This window comes from Oryctolagus cuniculus, chromosome X, assembly GCF_964237555.1.
Source record: "Oryctolagus cuniculus chromosome X, mOryCun1.1, whole genome shotgun sequence".
In the NCBI taxonomy this organism is placed as follows: Eukaryota; Metazoa; Chordata; class Mammalia; order Lagomorpha; family Leporidae; genus Oryctolagus; species Oryctolagus cuniculus.
Genome location: NC_091453.1, coordinates 2,766,207 through 2,790,464, shown reverse-complemented (window position 1 = coordinate 2,790,464; position 24,258 = coordinate 2,766,207). Strand labels below are relative to the sequence as shown.

Genomic DNA, 24,258 nt, shown 5'->3' with positions numbered 1-24,258 from the left:
CTGCCATTTATGTGGGAAACCTGGATGGAGTTCTAAGCTCCTGGCTACAGCCTGGTGCAGACCTGGCTGTTGGGACCATTTGGGGAATGAACTACTGGATGGAAGATCTCTCTCTGTTTCTCCTTCTTTCTCTATCATCCTGCCTTTCAAATAAATAATAAATAAACACATATTTTAAAAAGATGAAACAAAGCCATGAAATCATAATAAACAAATGAATTACAAAATGAATGGGAATAGGCTTTTCATAGAAATCACTTGTTTCTAAATTTCTGGGGGAGTGATCATAAAGATAAATCTGAGATAATGTAGTCTGAATCCATTCATTCATTCAGGGCACATCAGGTGCCAGATCCATATATACCAGAGGCTTGGAAAGCAATGGTAAGGAAAAGCATCCCTGTCCTAGCTTCAAAAGGCTGACGCATTCTCGCAGTCCAAGGCACAAATGAAGAAGGGCAGCGGTGGGGGAGAAACTGGCCGTGTGAGGGCACAGAGAGAGGGCCCCGCCTAGCTGCGGCTCCTGGAAACACCAGCTGATATCAAGGTGGCTGAGCTGACGTCCCAGGGTGAAGGATGGTTTCATTGAGGACAAGAGCCAAGGAGAGTGGGGGAGGGCGGTGTTTTTGGCAGAGGGCACTGCAAGTGCCCAGTCCCTGTGATGGGAAGAAAGAAGATGCATTTGAGGAAGGGAAAGGCAGCTGTGGGCACAGCAGTCAGGGTGACAGGAAAGAAAGTTCTGTGAGATGAGGCTGGTGGCTCAGGCTCGGCCCGCACCACGTCATGAAGGATTTCAAGCAGGAGAGACGGCGCGCTAGGATTTGCCACTTATAGAACCACCGCCTGCGGTGTGCAGGGTGGACTGGGGCCAGCCGCAGGTTGAGCAGCCAGTCAGTGCACCAGTGCCATAGCCCGCGTGAGGGGCTGAGGTTCGGCTGTAGGCTGCGGCTGGGGAGAGGGCCGGCTGCGGGAAGTCTGAAGTGGGGGAGGCTGGGAGGGGCAAATCGATGGGACTTGACAGACTGGATGTGATGCACAGGCAGAGCTGAAGGGAGCCACTTGGACTTCTGACCCATAGTACTTGAGAACGGATGATATTCCGTTTTGGATTTTAAAGGAGTGTCTCTAATGGTTTTCTGTAAATAGGTAGTTGTGGTGTAACTTTCCACAAGGACCGACAGATTCACTTACAGAAAATCATTAGGAAAAGCAGTGAACCGTGAGAAGAGGCTGCTTGTGGGAGAGCCAAATACTGATGTGGGAAGCCTCGGGAGTCTAGAACTTGGCCTGGAACTTGGTCTGAGTAATGGCAGGAGGAAGGTCATCAAGATGCCCCATTACATTTTTTTCCCAAACGATTTGAACAAAAGCCGGGAAGCCGAGAGGAGAAGGAAGCGTGGGGGTGGGGGGGAATATGTGAAGTGCGCCCGTGTTTGAGCAGGAACACGAGAAGGCCTGTCAGGTGGTCTTGCGTATGGAACACGCCGAGCCAAAGATTGTTCCCCTCAAAGGAAAGCTCGAGATTGGGAAATTGCGTTTTGACCAGCTGCCAAACCAGCCGTGTTCTGTTTTCGAAGGTGATTGATATGCCGGAACACAACCCGGGAGATCTTGGAGGAACGATGAGGCTGGGAATCAGAAGAACTGTCTTCAGAACTGAAAATTCAATATTGAGTAAGTTTCCCAGATTGTTTATTTCTTAAGATGTTGGATGTTGTTCATGGGAGCACATGGGAGCCCAGCACTGGTGGGAGTTCCAACTCCCTCTCTAACCTGTCTCCCCTGCCTTCGCCGACCTTCCACGTGGGGCATTCCTGTCCCTGGAAAAGTTCTCTCTAGAGTGGGCCTCAGAAGGATACAACTGAATGCCCCTTCTCATCTGATCTACGTGACACCCTGTTCAGCAGGCTGCTTTGTGAGTTACAGGTGCTTTTGGAGTTGAACTTGGACTGGGAGAGACGGGCCTGATTCATCCTCAGTATTTTGAATCCTTAGCTCTCCATTATTTTGAAACAGACTATTTTGTTAGGAAAAAAAGGATTTATTTATATTTGCTGGGCAGAGTGACAGGGTGAGGTCAAACAGAGAGAGAGGGAGAGATCTTCCATCTGCTGGTTCACTCCCCAAATGGCCACAACAGCCATGTCTAGGCCAGGCTGACATCAGGAACCAGGAAATCCTTCCTGGTCTCCCACATGGGTTGCCAGGAACCCAAGTATTGGATCATCTTCTGCTTGCCCAGGTGCATTAGCAGGAAGCTGAATTGGAAGTGGAGCAGCTGGGACTCGAACTGGAGTTCTGATACAGGGTACTGGCACTGCTGCACCCAGTGCCAGCCCCAGGCTGCCCGTTTCATTGTTCCCAGTCTGTTTGACTGGTCTTAGCAACTCATTTGTGAACTTCCTGAGGGGCAGGGCAGTTAGGTCTCTCAGTGGTGTGTATCTCTATTCCCCCATATGCCTTAGCATGTGGAGAGGAAAGGGTGCTGTGGTTTGCCACCTGGCATTTTGCTCCTAATAAGGCTAATTCTAATTTCTGTGGAACTGTTTTCATAGATTAGCATGCATATGAGAATCATTTACTATGGAATAATCCCAAAGCCCTTAGATTGATTTGATAAATATGTCTTGGGGCAGGTTTTTGGTAAAGTGGTTAAGATGCTGCTTGGGATGCCTGCATCCCATATCAGAGTGCCTGGGTTCAAATCCTGGCTCCTCCACTTCTGATCCCTGGGAAGCAGTCAGTGATGGCTCAAGTACTTAGGTCCCTGCCACCCATGTGGAAGACCAGGATTGTGTTCTGGGGTCCTGGTTTCAGCCTGGCCCAGCCTGGCTGGTGCAGGCATATGGGGAATGAACCAGCAGGTAGAAGATCTCTCTTTGCCTATCTCTATCTCCGACTCTGTCTCTGTTGCTCTGCTTTTCAAACTAAAAAAAAAAAAGTGCCTTCCTCATGCTATATGCACTATGCTAGTTTCTGCATTTACAGCAGTGACCAGGACAGATACCAGCCCTGCTCTCCCGGGGCCTGCAAAACAAGTGGAAAAAGTGTGATCAAAGGGTAAGAGCATGGAGCTAAAGAGGCCAGACAGGGAGCGAAGGCCAGGGATCTCAGGGAGCCAGTGTCACTCCCAGGAAGTTAAAAGAACACCTTAGACAATTATCTTCTTAAGGAAGAATAAGACCAGAAATTTGAATTTCTCTTTTGTGGATGAATACAAAGCTTCTAAGGAATATAAAGCTTCCTAGCAAAGATAAAATTCAAAAAGAAAAAGTTTCAAAGTGAATCCATTTCCCTCCTGTGTGAGGATAAGAAGTCATTGTGCCCTAAGTGACTAACATTTTTCTTTACAAATAGAAGACTTTTTTTTTCTCTTCGGGGATGTTAACGATCCTTTGGCTTTCAGATGTTTTCAGATACTTTGAAACTTTGTTCAAATAATTGCTTGACAGAAAATGGTGAGTGAAAAAAAATGCTTTAAAATTGTATCTGCTGTAAAAGAGTCGATGGCAATCATACTAAGCTTTTTGAAAAGAGCATTATACTCAATATACTTAGAGACTTGATGGAAATAAGACTGATCTAAGATGTATTTTCTTTGCAATAGGCAGAAAATAAGGTTGATGGTTTTTATGAATCTTAAGTATAGCATCAAACCTTGTTTTGAAAAAATTTTAAACAGCTTTATTGAGATATAATTCACATACCATACAATTTATCTGCTAGTAGTATACAAATTATTGGTTTTTTTTTGTACTTCTAGTGTTCTGTAACCGTTGCCACAGTCAATTTTAGAGCACTTTCATCACTTTACATAGAAATTCTGTACCCCTTATATCTTTACCCCCCACTCTCCTTAGCCCCTAAGCAACTACTCATCTATCTCCTGTCTGTAGATTTGTCTACTCTGGACATTTAGGTAATTGGAGGTACTTATGAAAAGGTAGTCTTTTGAGTCTGCCTTCTTTCACTTAGCATAATATTTCCAAAGTGTGTCTATGGTTAGCATGTCTCAATACTTCTTCATTCTGTTTAACGGTCAAATAATATTACATTGTATGTGTGTATCCCATTTGGTTTATCCATTCATCAGCTGATGGACATTTGAGTTGTTTCCAGGTGATAATTTGTTGGATTTTGTTGCCTTAAATCTGAGTTCTGTTTCATAGTTTGCAAAAGGTATGTGGTGTATAGACCTGTGGTCCTCAAGAAGCATAGGGTTCGGCCCTCCCACCCATGTGAGCTTGTCTTCCAGTGGTCTCCACTTTGCTTGACTCTGTTGGGTATCATAAGAACAGCTCCATAGTGTTCTGTAAGCTTTTTCCCCCCAGTTTGTATATTTCTTTTGTAGGATCTTATTTTTTTAAAAAAAGATTTATTTAATTGAAAGGCAGAGTCAACAGAGAGAGGGAGATCTTCCAACTGCTGGTTCTCTCCCAAAATGGCAGCAATGGCTGCGGCCAGGCCAGGCCAAAGCCAGAAACCAGTGGGTACATGGGCCCAAGCACTATTTTCCCAGGCACATTAGCAAGGAACTGGATTGCAATGAGAGCAGCCAGGACTAGCTGGCCCCCCTTAACTTTTTCTTTTTTTTTATGATTTATTTATTTAGTTAAAAGAGTGACAGGGAGATTTTCCATCCGCTGGTTTACTCCCCAAATGGCCACACTGACTGGGGCTGGGCCAGACTGAACCCAGGAACCAGGAGCTTCATCCAGGTCTCCCATGTGGATGCAGGAGGCCAAGGACTTAAGCCATCTTCCACTGCTTTCCCAGGCACATTAGCAGGGAGCTGGATCAGAACTGGAGCAGCCAGTACTTGCACCAGTGCCCATATGGGATACTGGCACTGCAGATGGTAGCTTAACTTTCGGCGCCGCAGCACTGGGCCCCTAGTTATTCTTTTACAAGCTGGAACATTTCTGTTCTAGGATTCCGCCCCACTCCCTGCCCCTGTTGCACATTCCCCAGTCAGCACATTTTTGCAAGAATGGTATGAACAAAATATATTTGCCTATATTGCATATGAAAAATTGCTAGAAACTGTTTGATGCTATTCATTTTTTCTTCAAATTTGATTTATAGTCAAATGCTTACAATGCTTTGGATTAAGTGGACAAACCAGAGAAGTAAAGACTTCTTTAGTCAAACAGAGTGGCTTCGGGACCGACATTATGGTGTATCAAGGTTAAGCTGCTGCCTGTGATGTCAGTGTCCCATATGGGCATCAGTTTGAGTCCAGGCTGCTCCAGTTCTGATCCAGCTCCCTGCTAATGGCCTGGGAAAGCAGTGGAAGATGGCCCAAGTGTTTGGGCCCTTGCCCACATGGGAGACCCAGATGAAGCTCCTGGCTTCAAACTGGCCTAGCCCTGGTCATTGTGGCCATTTGGGGAGTGAATCAGCAGGTGGGAGACTTCTCTCTGTCTTTCCCTCTTTCTGTCTGTAACTCTGCATTTCAAATAAATAAATTAACAAATCTTTTAAAAAAGAGAGAGCATAGCTTGAAATAAGATTGAAGCCTACCATTATTGATAGATACAATGGCCAGATTACTAGTGATTCTAATTTTTTTAAATATTTATTTTATTTATATGAAAGACAGAGTTATAGAGAGAGGTAGGGGGAGAGAGAGAGATCTTCCATCTGAATCTACCGATTCACTCCCCAGATGACCGCAATGGCTGGAGCTACGCCAATCCGAAGCCAAGAGCCAGGTGCTTCTTATGGGTCTCCCTCGTGGGTGCAGGGGCCCAAGGACTTGGGCCATTCTCCAGTGCTATCCTAGGCAATAGCAGAGAGCTGGATCGGAAGAGGAGCAGCCGGGACTAGAACCGGTGCCAATATGGGATGCCAGCGCTTCAGGCCAGAGCTTTAACCCGCTGTGCCACAGCACCAGCTCCGATTCTAATTTTTATATTCAAAAACAATTCCTCTTTTTCCTTTAGTCAACTGTTAGTCCCTTAAGGGTTATGAGAACTGTGACTTCCCTTTTCCCAAAGTGGCGATTGTAGGTGTAAATTGATTTGGACAGAAGTGCTAGAGGGGAACATTTGCTCTATTTATAAGAAATGTGTTCCCAGAGGATCACTCCTGTCCTGCATTCTGTGTGTGTTGTCTTTGTCTGCAAAAGTGTTTTCTTATAAAACGACAGCGTGGGGGAATTGTCAAAGTTATTTCAAGGGTCTTTAGAAATGAGATATATTTCTTTTAAAAAATATTTATTTATTTGAAAGTCAGAGTTACACAGAGAGAGGAGAGGCAGAGAGAGAGAGGTCTTCTATCCGCTGGTCCTCTCCCCAACTGGCTGCAATGGCCAGAGATGTACCGATCCAAAGCCAGGAGCCAGGAGCCTCCTCCGGGTCTCCCATGTGGGTGCAGGGGCTCAAGGACTTGGACCATCTTTCATTGCTTTCCCAGGCCATAGCATAGAGCTGGATCAGAAGTGGAGCAGCTGGGACTTGAACTGGTGTCCACATGTGATGCCGGCACTGCAGGCAGCAGCTTTACCCACTATACCACAGTGACAGCCCCTGAGATATAGTTCTAAATCATGTCTATAACCCTATGCCTATGTATAAATTGCAGATTCATGGTGTTTTCCAAACTTCATCTATCGGGCTTAGTTTTTACATAGCTTTTCTTGTAGCCTAACTTTTTCAGGAAGTATGATCTGCTGATTCATTTCCTGTTGATACACATTTCAAGTTGGTTCTAGCATTTTTGTTCTTTTGAATGTTTCCTTAGGCTAGATTTCCAGGAGTCAGAATATTAGGTCAGAGTATATGAATGCTTTCATGAATGATAATTTTTCTAAAGCTTTATTTATTTGGAAGTTAAGAATCAGCAAGGGAAGAAAAGAGAAAGAGAGAGCTGGTCCAGTCCTCCCCCCGCCCCCATGGCTGCAACAGCTGGGACTGGGCCAGGCTGAAGCTAGGAGCCAGGAGCTCCATCCAGGTTTCCCACATCGGTGGCAAGAGCCCAGGCAGTTGGGCCATAGCTGTGCCAATCTGAAGCCAGGAGCCAGGAGCTTCTTTCAGATCTCCTATATGGGTACAGGGGCTCAGGCACTTGGGCTGCCCTCTACTGATTTCCCAGGCCATTAACAGGGAGCTGGATCAGAAGTGGAGCAGCTAGAACATGAACCAGTGCTGTATGAGATGCTGGAGCCACAGGCAGAGGCTTTACGCACTATGCCACAGTGCTGGCCCCAAAAATATAATTCTGTTTTTTTTTTAAGATTTATTTATTTATTTGAAAATCAGAGTTACACATAGAGAACACAGAGAGAAGGAGAAAGAGAGAGAGGTCTTTCATTTGCTGGTTCGCTCCCCAGTTGGCCACAACAGCTGGAGCTATGCTGATCTGAAGCCAGGAGCCAGGACCTTCCTCTGGGTCTTCCTGCATGAGTGTAGGGGCCCAAGCACTTGGGGTATGTTCCACTGCTTTCTCAGGCTATAGCAGGGAGCTAGACCAGAAGTGGAGCAGCCGCGATTTGAACCAGCGCCCAGATAGAATGCTGGCACTGCAGGCCGTGGCTTTACCTGCTATGCCATAGTGCTGGCCCCTGTATATCTCAATTTAAAACCTCATTTTCCGCTGTGGCACAGCAGGTTAAAGCGCTGACCTGAAGCACTGGCATCCCATATGAGCGCCGATTCGAATCCTGGCTGCTCCTCTTCCGATCCAGCACTCTGCTATGACCTGGGAAAGCAGTAGAAGATGGCCCAAGTCCTTGGGCCCCTGCACCCACGTGGGAGACCCGGAGGAAGCTCCTGGCTCCTGGGTTCGGATCAGCGCAGCTCTGGCCATTGCAGCCATCTGGGGAGTGAACCAGCAGATGGAAGACCTCTCTCTCTCTGTCTCTACCTCTCTCTGTAACTCTTTCAAATAAATAAAATAAATTTTTAAAACACAAAAAAACCCTCATTTTCTTTGGGACAATAGACAGTAGGACTTGTCTCTCCTTCTGTGATACCATTAATTGATTGATTAACTCCTGAAAAGGCATTGGCAAAGCAGGGTAAGTGGCTCAGAGCAGGGAAGTGTGCAGTGGGCTGCTTGGAAGAGTGAGAAATCCTGAAGGGGGTGTGGCTAGAGATGCAGCAGGGCAGGCTCAGGTGAGCGGCCAGCCACGGGCTCACAGAGGGGCTTTGCTACTTGAGGACTGGAAGACTAAAAAGAAACTATTGGTTTGCTTGTGGCTGTCAGGTGAGCACAAGAGATGAGAACACAGTGACCACGAAGACATTCAGGCAGGGCTCAGAGCTCCCTTAAGTGCTGGCTGGCAGCTTGTTTGCGTGTCTCCCGAATATCACAGAGCTCAGCCGTCGTTGAGAACGCCGTGGGACCTGTTGGAAGGGATTAGTAGCTGGCTGGGGACAGTACAGTTTCCACAACTGGAGACCAGAGTTCTGAGAATATCCTCAGGATAGGTGATGACAGCTGGCAGAGGCGGCCGCAGAGCCCTGCTGGGGGTGATGGTGACAGGAAGTCGGGGGGGGGGAGGGGGGGCGGCAGTGACGCCATCCGGATGTAGCAGGTGAAGATGGAATGCCTTAAGGAAAGACCCATGCCTTGCAGCGGCCTCTGCATTTCCTTTCTTATATTGAGGAGAAGCATTTCACTGTAATGGTTCCTCTGCCTCGCTCTAAGAGAATAAAAAGAAGAACACAGGCAGGAGGCCGACTGGGAAGATCCTGAGTGTGCCCCAGTGGTGAAGATCTGGGCAAAATTCACGGAACTGCAAGTGCAGAGTGCTTACGGCAGAATCCAGAAGCACGCAGAGAAATGGGAGCACGGTGGGACACCTTTTTCAGGACTAGAAAGATTGCTTGTGCTTTCTCACGTCTTAGCAAAGCAGCGATACAGGAAAACAGCTTCTCGTTCCTTGTGTCGTTGAATTGTTAGGGAGTTTTTTTGTTTGTTTGTTTGTTTTGTTTTTTATTTGACAGGTAGAGTTATAGGCAATGAGAGAGAGACAGAGAAAAAGGTCTTCCTTTACCGTTGCTTCACCCCCTCAAGTGGCCGCTACGGCTGGCGCTGCACCGATCTGAAGCCAGGAGCCAGGTGCTTCCTCCTGGTCTCCCATGTGGGTGCAGGGCCCAAGCACTTGGGCCATCCTCCACTGTACTCCTGGGCCACAGCAGAGAGCTGGACTGGAAGAGGAGAAACCGGGACTAGAACCCGGGGTGCTGGTGCCACAGGTGGAGGATTACCCAAGTGAGCCAGGCGCCGGCCCCATTAGGAAGTTTTTAACAATACACCATAAGAAAAACCTTGTCTGGGTAAGTGAGGTGGTTTACAAAAACAGTTTACAGGAGAGATTGCCAGGGATCTAGAGAGCCTGGAAGTCCATGCTGTGCTCATTTGCCAGTGTGCAGAGGAGCAAGCTGGGGCCTCAGGAGAGGAATCTGCCAGGTGGCCGCCGCGCCCACAGACTCCAGGTCCACTCCGAACAGGTGGCTCCTTTCCTTGCAGCTTCTTGCCCTTTCCCGGGGAAACCACTTGCTCAGGTGTATTTCTTAATATGGAGATTCGTAGGTCTGCAACGTAGCTCTTCGATCCTAACAACAGATGGCATTTGTGCCCCGCCCCCTTAGGAGACTCCACCTGGCACAGGCCCTGCGAGCGTCTCAAAGCTGGCATTCAGAATGGAGCGTCCACTAGGGTAGTAGTGGGAGGGGCATTGAGGAGAGGGGAGCAGGTGTCCTATATCTTGCAGGTTCTGTTGAGGCCCTCTTCTCCTGCTTCCTCGCTCCCCACCTGCCAGTGTGGACTAGCAGAAGAATACATACCATCTAAGAAAAGAGGTGCTGAGAATGAGATAAGAATACTTCATAGAATAGAAATGACATAAAATGATGAGAAAAATGTGACACTGCAATATGGAGTTAAAAGCAGTGGTACGCATTTTTAAACTAAGGTATTTTATACTAGAAAATCAAGATAAAAACAGAACACAAAATCAAAATTAAGCAAAGAGGATGAGTCTAGGTACTTAAGAGAAATGAGATGTTTCCTCAAAATTGCGGGGCCAGTGCTATGGTGCAGTGGTTTAAAGCCCTGGCCCACAGCACCAACATCCCATTTGGGTGCCAATTTGAGTCCCAGCTGCTCCACTTCTGATCCAGCGCCATGCTAATGTGCCTGGTAAAGCAGAGGAACATGGCCCAAGTCCTTGGGCTCTTACACCCACCTGGGAGACCCAGAAGAAGCTTCTGGCTCCTAGCTTTGGATCGGCTCAGCTCCAGCCATTGCAGCCATTTGGGGAGTGAACCAGCAGATGGAAGGCCTCTCTCTCTGTCTCTACCTTTTTCTCTAACTCTGTCTTTCAAATAAATAAAATAAATCTTAAAAAATTAATAATATCAACCCCCTCCATTTAAAAAAAAATTGGAGGTGGGGTCCCTGTTGTGGTGTAGTTGGTAAAACTTCCGCCTGAAATGCTGGCTTCCCGGCCAGCGCCACAGCTCAGAGGCTAATCCTCCGCCTGCGGCGTTGGCACTCCGGGTTCTAGTCCTGATTGGGGCGCTGGATTCTTTCCTGGTTGCCCCTCTTCCAGGCCAGCTCTCTGCTGTGGCCAAGGATTGCAGTGGAGGATGGCCCAAGTGCTTGAGCCCTACACCCGCATGGGAGACCAGGAGAAGCACCTGGCTCCTGGCTTCGAATCAGCGTGGTGCGCCAGCCACAGCGCGCCAGCCGCGGCGGCCATTGGAGGGTGAACCAACGGTAAAGGAAGACCTTTCTCTCTGTCTCTCTCTCACTGTACATTCTGGAAAAAAAAAAAGGAAAGAAAAAGAAATGCCGGCTTCCCATATGGGTGCCAATTTGAGTCCCAGCTGCTCCACTTCTGATCCAGCTCCTTGCTCATGTGTCTGGGAAAGCAACAGGAGAGTGCCCCAAGTCCTTGGGCCAAGTCCTTGGGCCCCTGCACCCACGTGGGAGACCTGGAAGAAGCTCCTGGCTCCTGGCTTTGGATCAGCCCAGCTCCTGCCATTTGTAGCCATTTGGAGAGTGAACCGAGGGATGGAAGACTCTCTCTCTGTTTCTGTCTCTGTCTCTCTGTAAGTCTGTCTTTCAAATAATAAGATCTCTCTCTGTCTCTCCCTCTCTATCTCTGCCTTTCAAATAAATACATAAATTTAAGAAAATCAAAATTGGAGGAATGATGTCTGCAATCCAAAACCAATAAAGAAAAAAGGAGAAAGCTGGCAGCTGGCCTCGACTCTGTACTTTCTCTTTTTTTTTTTTTTAAAGATTAACTACCATGAGGGTGGGGGTGGGCAAGACCTTTAATGGGTTAAAATATATCAGACAGAACTACCCAGTCGCAAAGTAGAGAAAGAAATGGTGTAATTTGGCAGAGTGATTTGTTTCTGATAGCACCTTAGACACGTGGTGGGTGTCTTGCTGCCTACATTGTGAGTATTTTATAGGTCCTAAGATGTCAGTTGTCTTTCTCCAAAGCTTTGCTGACGTTAGGAGACATTTGCTGCACATTAGGCTTATGTACAGTTAATCTCTGTTGCATTTAAAAAGTTTTTTATTTGAAAGGTAGAGTGACAGTGACAGTGAGAGAGAGAGTGTGAGAGTGAGAGTGAGAGAGAGAGAGAGAGAGAGAGAGAGAGAGAGAGAATCAGTCTTCAGTCTGCTGATTCACTCCCCGAATAGCCACAACAGCCAGGGCTGGGACAGGCCAGAGGCAGGAGCCAGGAGCTCCATCCGGGTCTCCCACATGGGTGTCAGGGGTCTAAGTACTTGGTATATTATCCACTGCTTTCCCAGATGCATTATTAGGAAGGGAGCCAGGACTCTAACTGGAGGAGCTGGAGCTGGAACTGGCCTTCTGAAATGGGAAATGGGTGTCCCGCGCAGTAGCTTAACCCACTGTGCCACAATGCCCAGCCCCTAATTCCTGTTGCATTTTATTTTGTCTCCACAAAGACTAGGATGGAAAAGCAGACTGCCATTTGTCGTTGAGATTTTCCCCTGTGCCTAGACCACCACATGGCTTCTGTGCTCAGGACATCAGTCCGGAGGACCACTAGTAACAGCGTTGTGGATCTGCCTCTTCCGGCTGTGTTTTCCAATCAGCCGCGTCTAAGAGCTTTTTGCCCTGTCAGTGAATGTCCTGTAGTTTCAGTGGCAGCATGGGTTGGTTGGTCCCAACTGGAAGTGCATGTGGGAGTGACTAAGGTGCTTGTTTTTTTTTTTTTTTTTTAAGATTTTATTTATTTATTGGAGAGGTAGAGTTACAGATGGAGAGAGGGAGAGACAGAGAGAAAGGTCTTCCATCCACTGGTTCACTCCCCAAATAGCCGCAACAGCTAGAACTGGGCTGATCTGAAGCCAAGAGCCAGGAGCTTCTTCTTGGTCTCCCACGTGGGTGCAGGGGCCCAAGGACTTGGGCATCTTCCACTGCTTTTCCAGGCCATAGCAGAGAGCTGGATCAGAAGAGGAGCAGCCGGGTCTTGAACTAGCGCTCATATAGAATGCTGGCATCACAGGCGGAGGCTTAGCCCACCACGCCACAGTGCCGACTCCCATCAAGGTGCTTTTTAAAAGCGCACATGCCTGCACACCTCACTGAGAATTATCTAATGAGAATCTCTGGCACCATGCCCTGGCATGAGCATTCTTAGTTTTATTTTGTTTTCAAGGTGTTCTCAGAATTTAACTGGTGTCATTTTGAACTGATTCTTTTTTATTTTTTATTTTTTGACAGGCAGAGTGGACAGTGAGAGAGAGAGACAGAGAGAAAGGTCTTCCTTTGCCGTTGGTTCACCCTCCAATGGCCGCTGCAGCCGGCGCGCTGCAGCCGGCGCACCACGCTGATCCGAAGGCAGGAGCCAGGTGCTTCTCATGGTCTCCCATGGGGTGCAGGGCCCAAGCACCCGGGCCATCCTCCACTGCACTCCCTGGCCACAGCAGGGAGCTGGCCTGGAAGAGGGGCAACCGGGACAGAATCCGGAGCCCCTACCGGGACCAGAACCTGGTGTGCCGGCGCCACAAGGTGGAGGATTAGCCTATTGAGTCACGGCACCGGCCAGAACTGATTCTTAACATAGAGTTTTAAAGAAAAGTTTAATATTTTTAGCTAGTATAGCAACTCTTTAGTTTTGTAAATTCATTTTTGAAATATTTATAAGCAATCAAGAAAGATTTTGAAGCACAAAGTAAAATTTCTAACATTCTAGAAACAAATTAAATAATATCCTATATACATTATACATAGATCTATTTCATTTAATCAACAGATATTTACTGAATACTTCCTTTTGTACTAGGTTATGTCCCGGCACCATGATGCAGTAGGTTAATGCTCCATCTGTGGCACCGGCATCCCATATGGGCGCTGGTTCTAGTCCCGTCTGCTTTACTTCCAATCCAGCTCTCTATTGTGGCCTGGGAGAAGCAGTGGAAAATGGTCCAAGTCCTTGAGTCCCTGCACCCGTGTAGGAGACCGGGAAGAAGCTCCTGGCTTCGGATTGGTGCAGCTCCAGCCGTTGCAGCCATTTGGGGAGTGAACCAACAGAAGGAAGACCTTTCTCTCTGTCTCTCCCTCTCACTGTAACTCTGTCTCTCAAATAAATAAACAAAATCTTAAAAAAATTGAGAGAAGAATACCTCTGTAGTCTGGTAAATTGTAGAGCTTATGTTCTTGTTCCATTCGTTCTATTTGGATCTTATTATCTGGAGCTAGCAATAGCAATCACTTACATGGTTTGCTTACCATTCTAAGTGCTTCACACATTTTGGTTTATTTAACCTCCATGATAACCCTAGAAAGTGGGGGCTATCATTCCCATTTGCAGATGAGGAAACAGAGGCAGAGACATTAGCACTTTATCTGAGCCACACATCCATTAAATGGTGTGGTAGAATTTCAAGGCAGGTAGTGTGGCCCAGAGTCACTACATCTCTCCCTCCCTTCCTGGCACTTCTGAGCTATTTTAGAAGCACCATGCAGTTTCAGAAGTTCTCATGATAGCCTGCTGGTCCTGAACCCTCAGGCACACTCTAGAGATTCATGCCATTTTTCTCACCATCTCTGGTGATGTTGGCAGGCCGTGTTATTGGATTTACTAAGTCCTCTGTTGCATTGAAGGAAGCAGAGAAGAAATTGGCCCGTAGGAGGAAAAAATAATGGACAGAATCAGAGGTCGTAGAAGACATAGGATCCTCTGAAGGTTAGGTCCATATTATTCAACCCCTTTTTTCTGTAACTTCCTGATGGGATGTGTGTGTGTGTGTGTGTGTGTGTGTGTGTGTGTGTGTGTGTGTGGAGAGAGAGAGAGAAAGAGCGAGCGAGCGAGCCAGGAGCCTCCTCCAGGTCAACCACATGGGTGCAGGTGCAGAGGCCCAAGGAGTTTCGCCATCTTCCACTGTTTTCTCAGGCCACAGCAGAGAGCTGGATTGGAATTGGAACAGCCGGGACTTGAACCGACACTGCAGGCAGTGGCTCTACCTGCTACACCACAGCACCAGCCCCTTTTCAGCCCCTTTTCTTGAGAGGTATCTGGTGATGGTGCAGTGCCTTTTCACCTGACACTGCAGTCTCCAAGCATCTCACTGACCGCCGTGCCTATTGCCACACAGGTTACGCCCACGACACTGCCCTGAGCTGCAGCCTCTCAGCACATGAATGTGTTGAGCTAACTCCGCAGATGATTCTGAGCCACATAATGCTGGTATTAGAGGTCCTATCATTTAATCTACCAGTCTAATTGTTTTAAAGATTTATTTTATTTATTTGAAATGCAGAGTTACAGAGAGGCAGAGAGAGAGAGAGAGGTCTTCCATCTGCTGGTTCACTCCCCAGTTGGCCACAACTGCCGGAGCTCTGATCTGAAGCCAGGAGCTTCTTCTGGGTCTCCCACATGGGTGCAGGGGCCCAAGGACTTGGGCCATCCTCTGCTGCTTTCCCAGGCTATAGCAGAGAGCTGGATCAGAAGCAAAGCAGCTGGGACTCAAACTGGCGCCCATATGGGATGCCGGCACTATAGGTGGTGGCTTTATCCGCTACTCCACAGTGCCAGCCCAGGTCTAATATTCTTCCTACCAGTTTGTTTGCAGTTTGTAAGCTACTAGGTAGTGCTACAGTGCTCATCTTCATGGTTAAATATTTCTTCTCATTTCTATTTTCTGGAGTAAATTTTTAGAAGTCAAATGTTAGAGTCAGTGAAGAGGTCTATTTTTAAGGAGGTACATAAACTAATATGCCCAGTAATGTGTGGAAATAGGAGGCATTGGTGCCATGGAAACAGCACTGGGACCGGTGAGAGACCTGTACTGCCCACCAGGGTAGTGTTTGGTGCAAATCCTTTGGTTTGATTTCCTTTCCTTTGGTTTCATTTTCTTCTTTTGTAAAATGAGCCCCATTGTGAGTCTTCATCAAAGTGACATCATTCATGGACATTACTTGGTCTCTCAGTCCCATGGGCAGGTGCATAAAATAGAGCACAGATCTGCTGGGTTCCTCGATAGACTTGTATACCAGTGAGCTTCCCGCTCTGCAATGGAGATGACTTACTTGAAAACTGCTTCAGGGCTTTGAAGAAGTTATCACCATCCTCTAATGTAAGAGGAGAAAATCTAGATTACTACCCGGAGACTGGTCATTTGTAGGCCTTGATAGACAGGTGGAGCTCAAAGAGGCTTCCTCTATGCTTTTACCACAGTTAGGATTCTAGAGCAGATTGCTCCAGTATTAATTTCACTCTTTATCTTTACAGGAAAACTTTACGGTGATGTTCCTTTTATAGAAGAAAGACACAGACATCGGTATGAGGTATGATTCCTACGCAGGATTACTGCAGAGTGTGGAAGCTTAGTGCCAGGAAGCCTAGGGGTGATAAGTGGGCCCTCTAGAATACTGTCCAACCTGCTGGTATCTGTGGGGCTCAGGGAAGGTATACCAAATTTCCCATGGTCTTTCAGTTCCAGAACAGAGGGGTGGGAGTTGGGGGGAGATTCTTCCTCTTGGCTTTCTGAAGGCAAAAACCTTTTAAGTATCAATACATAGTGCACACCTCAAGATGGAAAGGGGAAAGGGGAAAGGCAGATGTGGCCTCCCTCCTGTCAGGGAGCTTGCATTCTAAATGGAGGGGGCAAAAAGTTCAATAACGTAGTAATTACATATAAAATCATACATTGAATAAGGGACCTGTAACTAGAATATATAAAAGAACTCTTACATCTCAAAATAATGAATAGCAAGGATCTCAATAGACATTTTCCCAAAGAAGATATACAAATGGCCAATAAACACATGAAAAGATGGTCAATATCATTAGTCATGAGGAAAATGCAAAATAACAGAAAGATACCATTGCACACCAACTAGGATGGCTATAATCATAAGATGAACAACCGTTGACAAGGACATTGAGAACTGGAACCCTCATCTATTGCTGGTGGAAATATACTGTAGTGCAGCCATTGAGGGAAGTCCTTTGGAATTTCTTCAGAAGGTTTAGCTTAGAGTTGCCTTAACACCCAACAATTCTACTCCTGGGTATGTGTGGGGAGCAACTCGGACTAGACTGGGTTACTGGAGTTGGGACTTATTCTATGCATCTGCTCTCCCACAATATGGCGCTGAGAAGGGAGAAACAGCTTCTGCTCAGCTGCCTCCAGTTCAACCAATAAACTGTAGGACCTGCTCCTGATTGGAGGAGAGCAGCGTACTCGGCGTGTGGGTAGCAGAGTTGGGATTGGTGGAAGAGGACTATAAAGGAGGAGAGAGACAACATGCACCAGGAACATCTAAGGGGAACATCTAACTGAAGGAACACCTGTGCAGCCCCCGAGAGAGCTGGCCGGCGGTGTGCTGCTCCCCCGTGGAAGTGGGGAATGTGGCAGGGGGAACCGCCCTTCCACGGAAGTGGAAGGGTCGGTAGCCCACCCGGGAAGAACCAGCAACAAACCCGGGGAGGGCCGAGCAGACAAAAGAATAGCGCAGGGTCCTGTGTCGTTCCTCCACGAAGACGGGGAGCGACAGGTATGTACCCCAAAAAATGAAAACAAATATCTATACAAAAACTAGTACGTGAATGGTCATAGCAGCATTATTCATAGTGGCTAAAAAAGTGGAAACAACTCAAATGTCCATTGTCTGATGAGCAGAAAAGCTAACGCTCTTACATCCACACAATGGAATATTATTCAACCATAAAAAGGAATGAAGTACTTGATACATCCTATACCATAGAGGAACATTAGTGTTTGACAAGGGCTGGGGCAGGTCCAGGAGGATGGATTAGGGAATGATAAGTGTACAGGGCTTATTTTTTTCACCAATTATGTTTCACACTTTTGTGAATATAATAAAAGCCATTAAATTGTACACTTTAAATGAGTGAATTGTATGATATGTCAATTATATCTCAATAGAGCTGTTGAAAAGGAAAAATAATTACACATGATGAAAAGTGGTATGATTTTTAAAACTAAAAGAACAGCATATGGGGCTTCGATTGCATGACGGGTGAGACCCCACTTTGAGCATTTTCAGTGAAGGAAAGGTTGAAAAGGAAGCATAACATTTGGGAAAGGGTTGGGGAGGAATGAGTTCAGTGAGGAGAGTGGCCATGGGCACACTCATCAGTACCTAGTACTCTAGTACAGAAGTTACTTCAAGCTCCTCTCTAGAGCTGTTACATACCTATGTAAGGTAAGTGTTGAGGTCATGAGAAATAGAGAGTTTCAATCTTCAAGCAAATTTACAATTTGGGGAGAGAGAAAGCACATATAACTTAGGGAGGACACCATAAGGGGACAGCTAGATCTAGTTGCAAAGTCGAGTCAGAATATCTGCATCACAGTTTTCCATTTTGTGTGTTTTTTGAGTGACAGAAAATGAGCCTCCCAGAGTTCTGAGACTTTCTATCTCAGGTTCATTAGAGAGTTTAACATTAGGCTTTGAGTGTTTAGTATAGAAATTAACTACTAGTTACAGGGTCCTTGGAATGGAAAACCCAAACAATTGATGAAGGATTTTTCATATGCTGATATGTCTGTATTTTTACACTGTGGCTCAAAGACACTTAATTTCTTATATTTCCAGGTGAACCCTAACCTGATCAGCCAATTTGAGCAGAAAGGCTTCAATTTTGTAGGTCAGGATGTTGATGGGGAGAGAATGGAAATCATTGAGCTGGCAAGTAAGTGGGCTCTTCAGTTTTGCAAAGCTTTGTGATGATCTAACATCTTTGTGATGCCTGCAGACTCGGTGGAGAACCAGTTCTCTTTCTTTTCCTCTCTCCTTTGAATTAAATATGCAACTACAGAGTGCATGAGAAACAGAGTACTTATAGTCCTGATCATTTTGGGGTCTATTAGTCTGACTCTACCTTAAAATGATGTATTATTCTGGGTCTACAAGTTATACAAATGCTGCTTCCTTACCATACACCACCCCCTCTTCTGGGGTTTGTCCTGTCATTTAGGCACTCTGGGGAAGGTGGGCAGCTCAACGTTGTGCTCGCTGTCCTCCTTGGAGGAGGAATGACCAAGTGCTTGCCTTGCTACTGGCGACTGGGGTTGAGGTGTGTTGTATAAGGGACCTGGCTCCTCTCCTGCCTGTCCCTGTTGCTCGTGCTCACTAGTCAAGCCTGGGGCCAGCTACTTAACTTCAGAACACTAATCTCTGTACTCACAGTTCTTTATGAGACCAAGCAGAACGCAAACAAGGGACTGCACCTCTCTTGAGGAAAAGCACCAAGGGAGTTGCTTGTGGCTGGGCTGGCACAACCCTGAGCACACAGGCACACATCTTAGGTTCACTACTAGCAAGGCAGAAGGCTGGGTGCTTCTGATTCAGATCTGCAAGGACATGATAAGTCCATGGTCATTGCTGGTCTCAGCTCTTTGTCTTGATGTTCTAGCGCAGGGGTTTACAAACTGCTGCCTGTGCCCTAAATCCATGATCTGTTTGTATAACTCGTGAACTGTAATTTTTTCTTTACATTTTTAAATGGTTAAAAAATACCTGTGACATGTGAAAGTTTTATGACATCAGAATTTCAGTGTCTATAAGTAGTTTTATTGAACATAGTCGTGAGGTGGAAACTTGTTACCTTTCCCTCACCCATCATAAGGGTCATGGCTGCTGCTTCTATAACAAAAGACAAGTTAACAAGAGAAAAACATAGCAGGTTTATTTAGTCAAAGTTTTTAAAAGGTTTTAAATTTATTTATTTTTGCTTACTTGAAAGGCAGGCAGATGGAGGAACAGACAGACAGAGAGAGCTTCCATCTGCCTATTCATTCCCCAAACTCCTGCAATAGCCAGAGCTGGGCCAGGCAAAACCCAGGAGCCTGGAACCCAATCTGGGTCTCTAACGCAGGTGGCAAGTAATTGAGCCATCACCTGCTGCCTCCCGGGGTGAGTGCTAACAGGAAGCCGGAATTGGAAGCAGAGTCAGGACTTGATCCCAGGCACTCTAGTCTGGACACAGGCTTCTCACGTGACATCTAAGTTGCCGAATGCCCCCCCTTCATCAAAGCTTTATGTGGCACAGAAGACTTCAGGAATGAAGGCCCAAAGGCCCAGGGAAAATTGTCTGTTTCTATGCTTAGGTTCAATGAAGAGTGGACATCCATGTGGACATGGGATTGGATAAAGGAGTCTGATCGAATGGAAATAGACTGAGGGGGAACCCAGCAAGGCCTGTGCTCAGGTTCTTCTTGGCCTCTCTATGCAGCATTCCTTCCTCCGGGTACAGGGCAGGACACCTCTGAACCGCAGGTCTCATGGCCTCGTCTCGGAGAATGTCAGCGTTTCTTTATGGCCAGCTCTCGCATAGGAAGGCAGAGGAAGCTCAGAGTGACCGTCTGGCCTCGGAGGTCCTCCCAATTCCCTTCAGTTCCAAGTACATCAGGCTAGTATTTTCTGAGCCCCGGCCGCAGCCACTCTCCTTCATTTATGTCGTGTCTAAGGCTGCTTTTTGTGCTTTAATAGCAGAGATGAATAGTGGGGGAGGAGACCTTATGGCCCGCAAGGCCTAAAATATTTACTGCTTGGCCCTTTACAGAAATGTCTGCCAACCCCTGGTCTACACCCACATGGAACTAACTTAAATGGAACAGTTTCAGGTGCCTGTTTGACCTGTCTGTCCAGATGTTCTCTTGGCACTTCCATCTCAACTTATTTCAAACAAAATGCGCATGTTTTCCAAACTCCCTCTTCCTCCTAGCGATTTCTCCTGTTAAGGTATCATTAGTTTCCTTCTCCCTGATTTCTCACCTTTGCTGCCATTGACATTTGGAGTAGGATCATGCTTTGTCATGGGCCTTGTCCTCTGTACTGTAGAGTTTGGCAACATCCCTGGCCTCTATTCATTGGATACCAGTAGCACCCCCTCCCCCTAGTTGTGCCAACCATAAATGTCTCTGAACATTATTGGGTATTTCTAGGGGAGCATATTCACCTTTGGTTGGGAACCACTCTGCTAAACCAGCAAGCTTGACACTGGACTTGTTAGTCTTCCTTCTCTTTCATAGCCTCTGCTTGTAATCTATTGTCAGGGCCTGCTTTCTCCGTCTCTGGAAATAAAGACTTTGTTTGGGATTACATTCCCATCCCAGCTACACTGGTCCTAGCACATGGTTACTCCAATTCAGGCTTGTTCTTTTTCTTTTTTTTTCAATAGATTTTTTTTTTGACAGATAGAGTTAGAGAGAGAGACAGAGAGAAAGGTCTTCCTTCCATTGGTTTACCCCCCAAATAGCTGCTACGGCTGGAACTATGCCGATCCAAAGCCAGGAGCCAGGTGCTTCTTCCTGGTCTCTCATGCGGGTGCAGGGGCCCAAGCACTTGGGCCATCCTCCACTGCTCTCCCGGGCCACAGCAGAGAGCTGGACTGGAAGAGGAGCAACCGGGACTAGAACCCAGCACTCATATGGGATGCCGGCACCACAGGTGGAGGATTAACCTAGTGAGCCATGGCACCACCACCCCCCCTTTTTTTTTAAAGATTTTATTTATTAATTTGAGAGGTAGAGTTACAGATAGTGAGAGGGAGAGACAGAGAGAAAGGTCCTCCATACACCGGTTCACTCCCTAAATGGCTGCAACGGTGGGAGCTGAGCTGATCTGAAGCCAGGAGCCAGGAGCTTCTTCTAGGTCTCCCACGCAGGTGCAGGGGCCCAAGCATTTGGGCCATCTTCTACTGCTTTCCCAGGCCATAGCAGAGAGCTGGATCGGAAGAGGAGCAGCCAGGACTAGAACTGGCGCCACAGACACAGGTTTAACCTACTGTGCTGTGGCGCCGGCCCCAGACTTGTTCTTAAACCCCTCCTTGTCCCCTGGTTTTCTCCTCTCTGCACTTCCAAACAAGGCCAGGGCTCTGATGATGTAGAGCATGCTGGAGAAACCACTCGCATTTATTGAGTACTATGTGTAAGATACTCTAAAAATGGTGCATGATATCTGAGAACCTACCTATGTACTGGACTACTTACTGTTCTTCTAACCTTCCCACTTCTTTTTCCATGCCTGTGCTACTGTTCCCTGCATCAAATCACTTTTCTCTTGTCCCTTTCCCTTCCTACCTCTACTCTGTTCAAGTGCTTCAGAAGTCCCGACCAGGGAGGAGAACTGACATTGGAGGAGGCTCCTTGAACACAGTAGCATTTTACCTGGATCCCAAATGAAGGAAAGCAATGGATATTTGGTGGACACTATCTAGATGCTTGTCACTAGACCCCTTGCTTGGGACTCTGCCAGCCTGTGTAACCTACAAGGCAGGTGATGCCATTCCCACTTTATAGAGAAAGAGATTGGAGTGCAAAGAGCATAAGTAGCCTGTGCAGGGCCATCCAGTCACTGGTGGGACCGGAGCAAGCTCAGGTGGTCTCCTCCTGCCACCACCCTGTGGGATTTTATTGTTCCTCTTGTTTTCATTGGACACTCGGCATAAGATGGGCAATCCATGCCTAGCGTTGTGAATTAGAGTCGTTGAGGACGTGTTTCCCGGAGTCTTCCTGCTGGAAGTACCCATCATTTAGAATTAAAGCATGGATCACTGGTGTTGAAGCCGCCTAAGTCTTTCCAGTGCGTGAGACTGCAGAGAATTTCATAAGCAAATTGCTAGTTGTTTACTTTGTTCAAGTACTCGTTCTCTTTTTAGTTCTCCTGGTTCTTCTTATTGTGAGCCAACACTTGGGATTTACGTTCCCATTGACACTGTCTGATTTCCTGTGGTTGGGAAAGGAAATGAAAGCTGTGGTAAAACCTTGCAAATTTTAGAAACTGACTGCAAGGGAATTCATTCTATGAAGGCAAATTCCCCGGAAGAGTTGGATCTTAAGTAGCCCTGAGAGGCATATCCATGAATCTCTGTGGCTCCTGAAGGGCTCTGAGAGGAACAGCAAAGCTTGAGATTAGTATAACAGCAGAATTGGGTCCGAGGCAATTAAAAACATTATTTTAAAGGTATCTTAAGTGACAGGCAGATCATCATCAAAGTGAAAACTTTTTGGTCTCTCCTCCTCCTGTTGGCATACTGAGTTTTTGGATAAAGGGATTCAGTGTAATGAAACCAAATACTCTGTCCTTGGCTATGACATGATCCCTCGCTCTGCTCCTGTCTGTAGCAGCATAAAAACACAACTGCTGTCTGCTTTCTTTCAGAGACATCCCAAGATCCTTTGCTGTAAGATTGAGCACATCTTAGATGTAAAACCACATTGTTTACTTTCTTCTAAGTGTGGCTGATTTCTCTTCTCTTCTTGTGGGCACACCTTCCTGTAAGAAGGTGGCATTGCTCTCACCAAGTTTGCATACCAGCATGTTCCTCTCATTCAAGAAGCCGCCTTCTTATGTAGACATAGAGGATTTCTATACTAGACGTTTCTGGGATCAGAGCCATATGATAGAACTTGCTGAAATCCTGGGACTGTTCTTCTCTGTTCAGTATGGTGGCCTCTAGCCATAGGTGCCTACTGAGTGCTTAGAATGTACTCAGTGAAGTTTATTGAATTTAAGTGGCCACATGTGGCTAGAGACTGCCGCTTTGTTATAGCAGAACTTTAAATGATAGTCTTAGGAGAGTAGACACTTCTGTTCAATCATCACTTCCTTGTTACTGAAGTAGCAGCTTTGGGTGTCCAGTGGTAAGTGATGGAATTGGTGAATTTGAATTCCATACTCTATTTTCAGGTCAATTGATAAAGCATCTCTTCGAAAGCTTTAAAGTTATCTTTGCTTCACCCTTTGAAACATTATATTTTGTTATCTTAGTTTGATATAGCAATTACAATTATTTTGCAAAGTTGGGAACACAGCATACTGACCATGCTCTGTACGGTAGTAACTCTGGGATTAGAGAGTTGCTCAAACCGTGTGCTTTCTAATCTGGGAATAAACATGTTTTTTTAAAGTTCTGATTGGAAGGAATTTGGAATCCTCAGATTTTCTATTCAGATTTGGAAATGTTATGCATTTAATTCTGAAGCAGGAGATTGCAGATAGCTGAAAGCTGCTTCTCTGTTCCTGTGACCTCTGGGAGAACTTGAATTGCTCATATATGGGCTTTGTACAACCCTCAATATGAAAATAGCTTAATCCGTCCCCCATGATAATGTAAGTAATATATGCTGATTGTAAAGTTCACACCAATACAGAAAAGTATTAAGGAAGGAAAGAATAGCTTGCACTCTCATTGCCTTGAGACATAATCACCGTTTTCATGTTGAAAGACCATCCACTGATTACTCAGTAACTCTTGCTCATAAGGGGTAAGTTGGCGTCGACTAAGATATGAGTACCAGTTCACTTTTATGGTGCTATGACTGTCCAATGGAAAGCTGTGACTGGAAAAGCAGTTGTCCTTCCTGTACTCCCAGGGGCAACACATATGATCAGTATTGTGTTGGTTTATTCCCGGCACACTTTCCCTGGGAAAGAAGACCTTGTAGGAAATGACATGAAGACTTCTAAGACAAGGAACGTTCCAGGGTTAGCCTAAAAAGTCCAAACGATAGCATGGAAAATAGAGCCAGCTCAAGTCTGTGAAGGACTTCAAGAAACAAGCAGATTTTGGGAAAGCAGATTTCATTGTGCCATTCAAACATTTTTACTTAACTTTGCTCACTCTAACACCTTCTGCCAATAAAATTCTGGGTCTCTTATTAAGTGAGATGTGTTTTACAATTTGGAATTATACTCCAAATATTGATGATGAAAGTAAATGACTGTGATAAGTTAAATAACCGTCTTAGCATTTAATGAACTTTCTTATTCAAAGATAACAG

The 24,258-nt window shown here is 46.2% G+C and overlaps 1 protein-coding gene across 10 annotated transcripts in view; it reads left to right on the top strand.

The window, feature by feature from the left end:
- The window catches only part of CTPS2 (CTP synthase 2), a 196,245-nt gene that overhangs the window by 153,699 nt on the left and 18,288 nt on the right, over positions 1-24,258 (top strand). For all 10 annotated transcript variants that reach the window (XR_519479.4, XR_519480.4, XM_070067268.1 and 7 more), the window contains exons 14-16: positions 1,578-1,674; positions 15,735-15,790; positions 18,068-18,164. Coding sequence is in view for 8 of the 10 variants with exons in the window: in XM_070067268.1 (XP_069923369.1) it covers positions 1,578-1,674; positions 15,735-15,790; positions 18,068-18,164 (250 nt within the window). In the remaining 2 variants the exon portion in view is untranslated. The remainder of the gene's footprint in view (positions 1-1,577; positions 1,675-15,734; positions 15,791-18,067; positions 18,165-24,258) is intronic.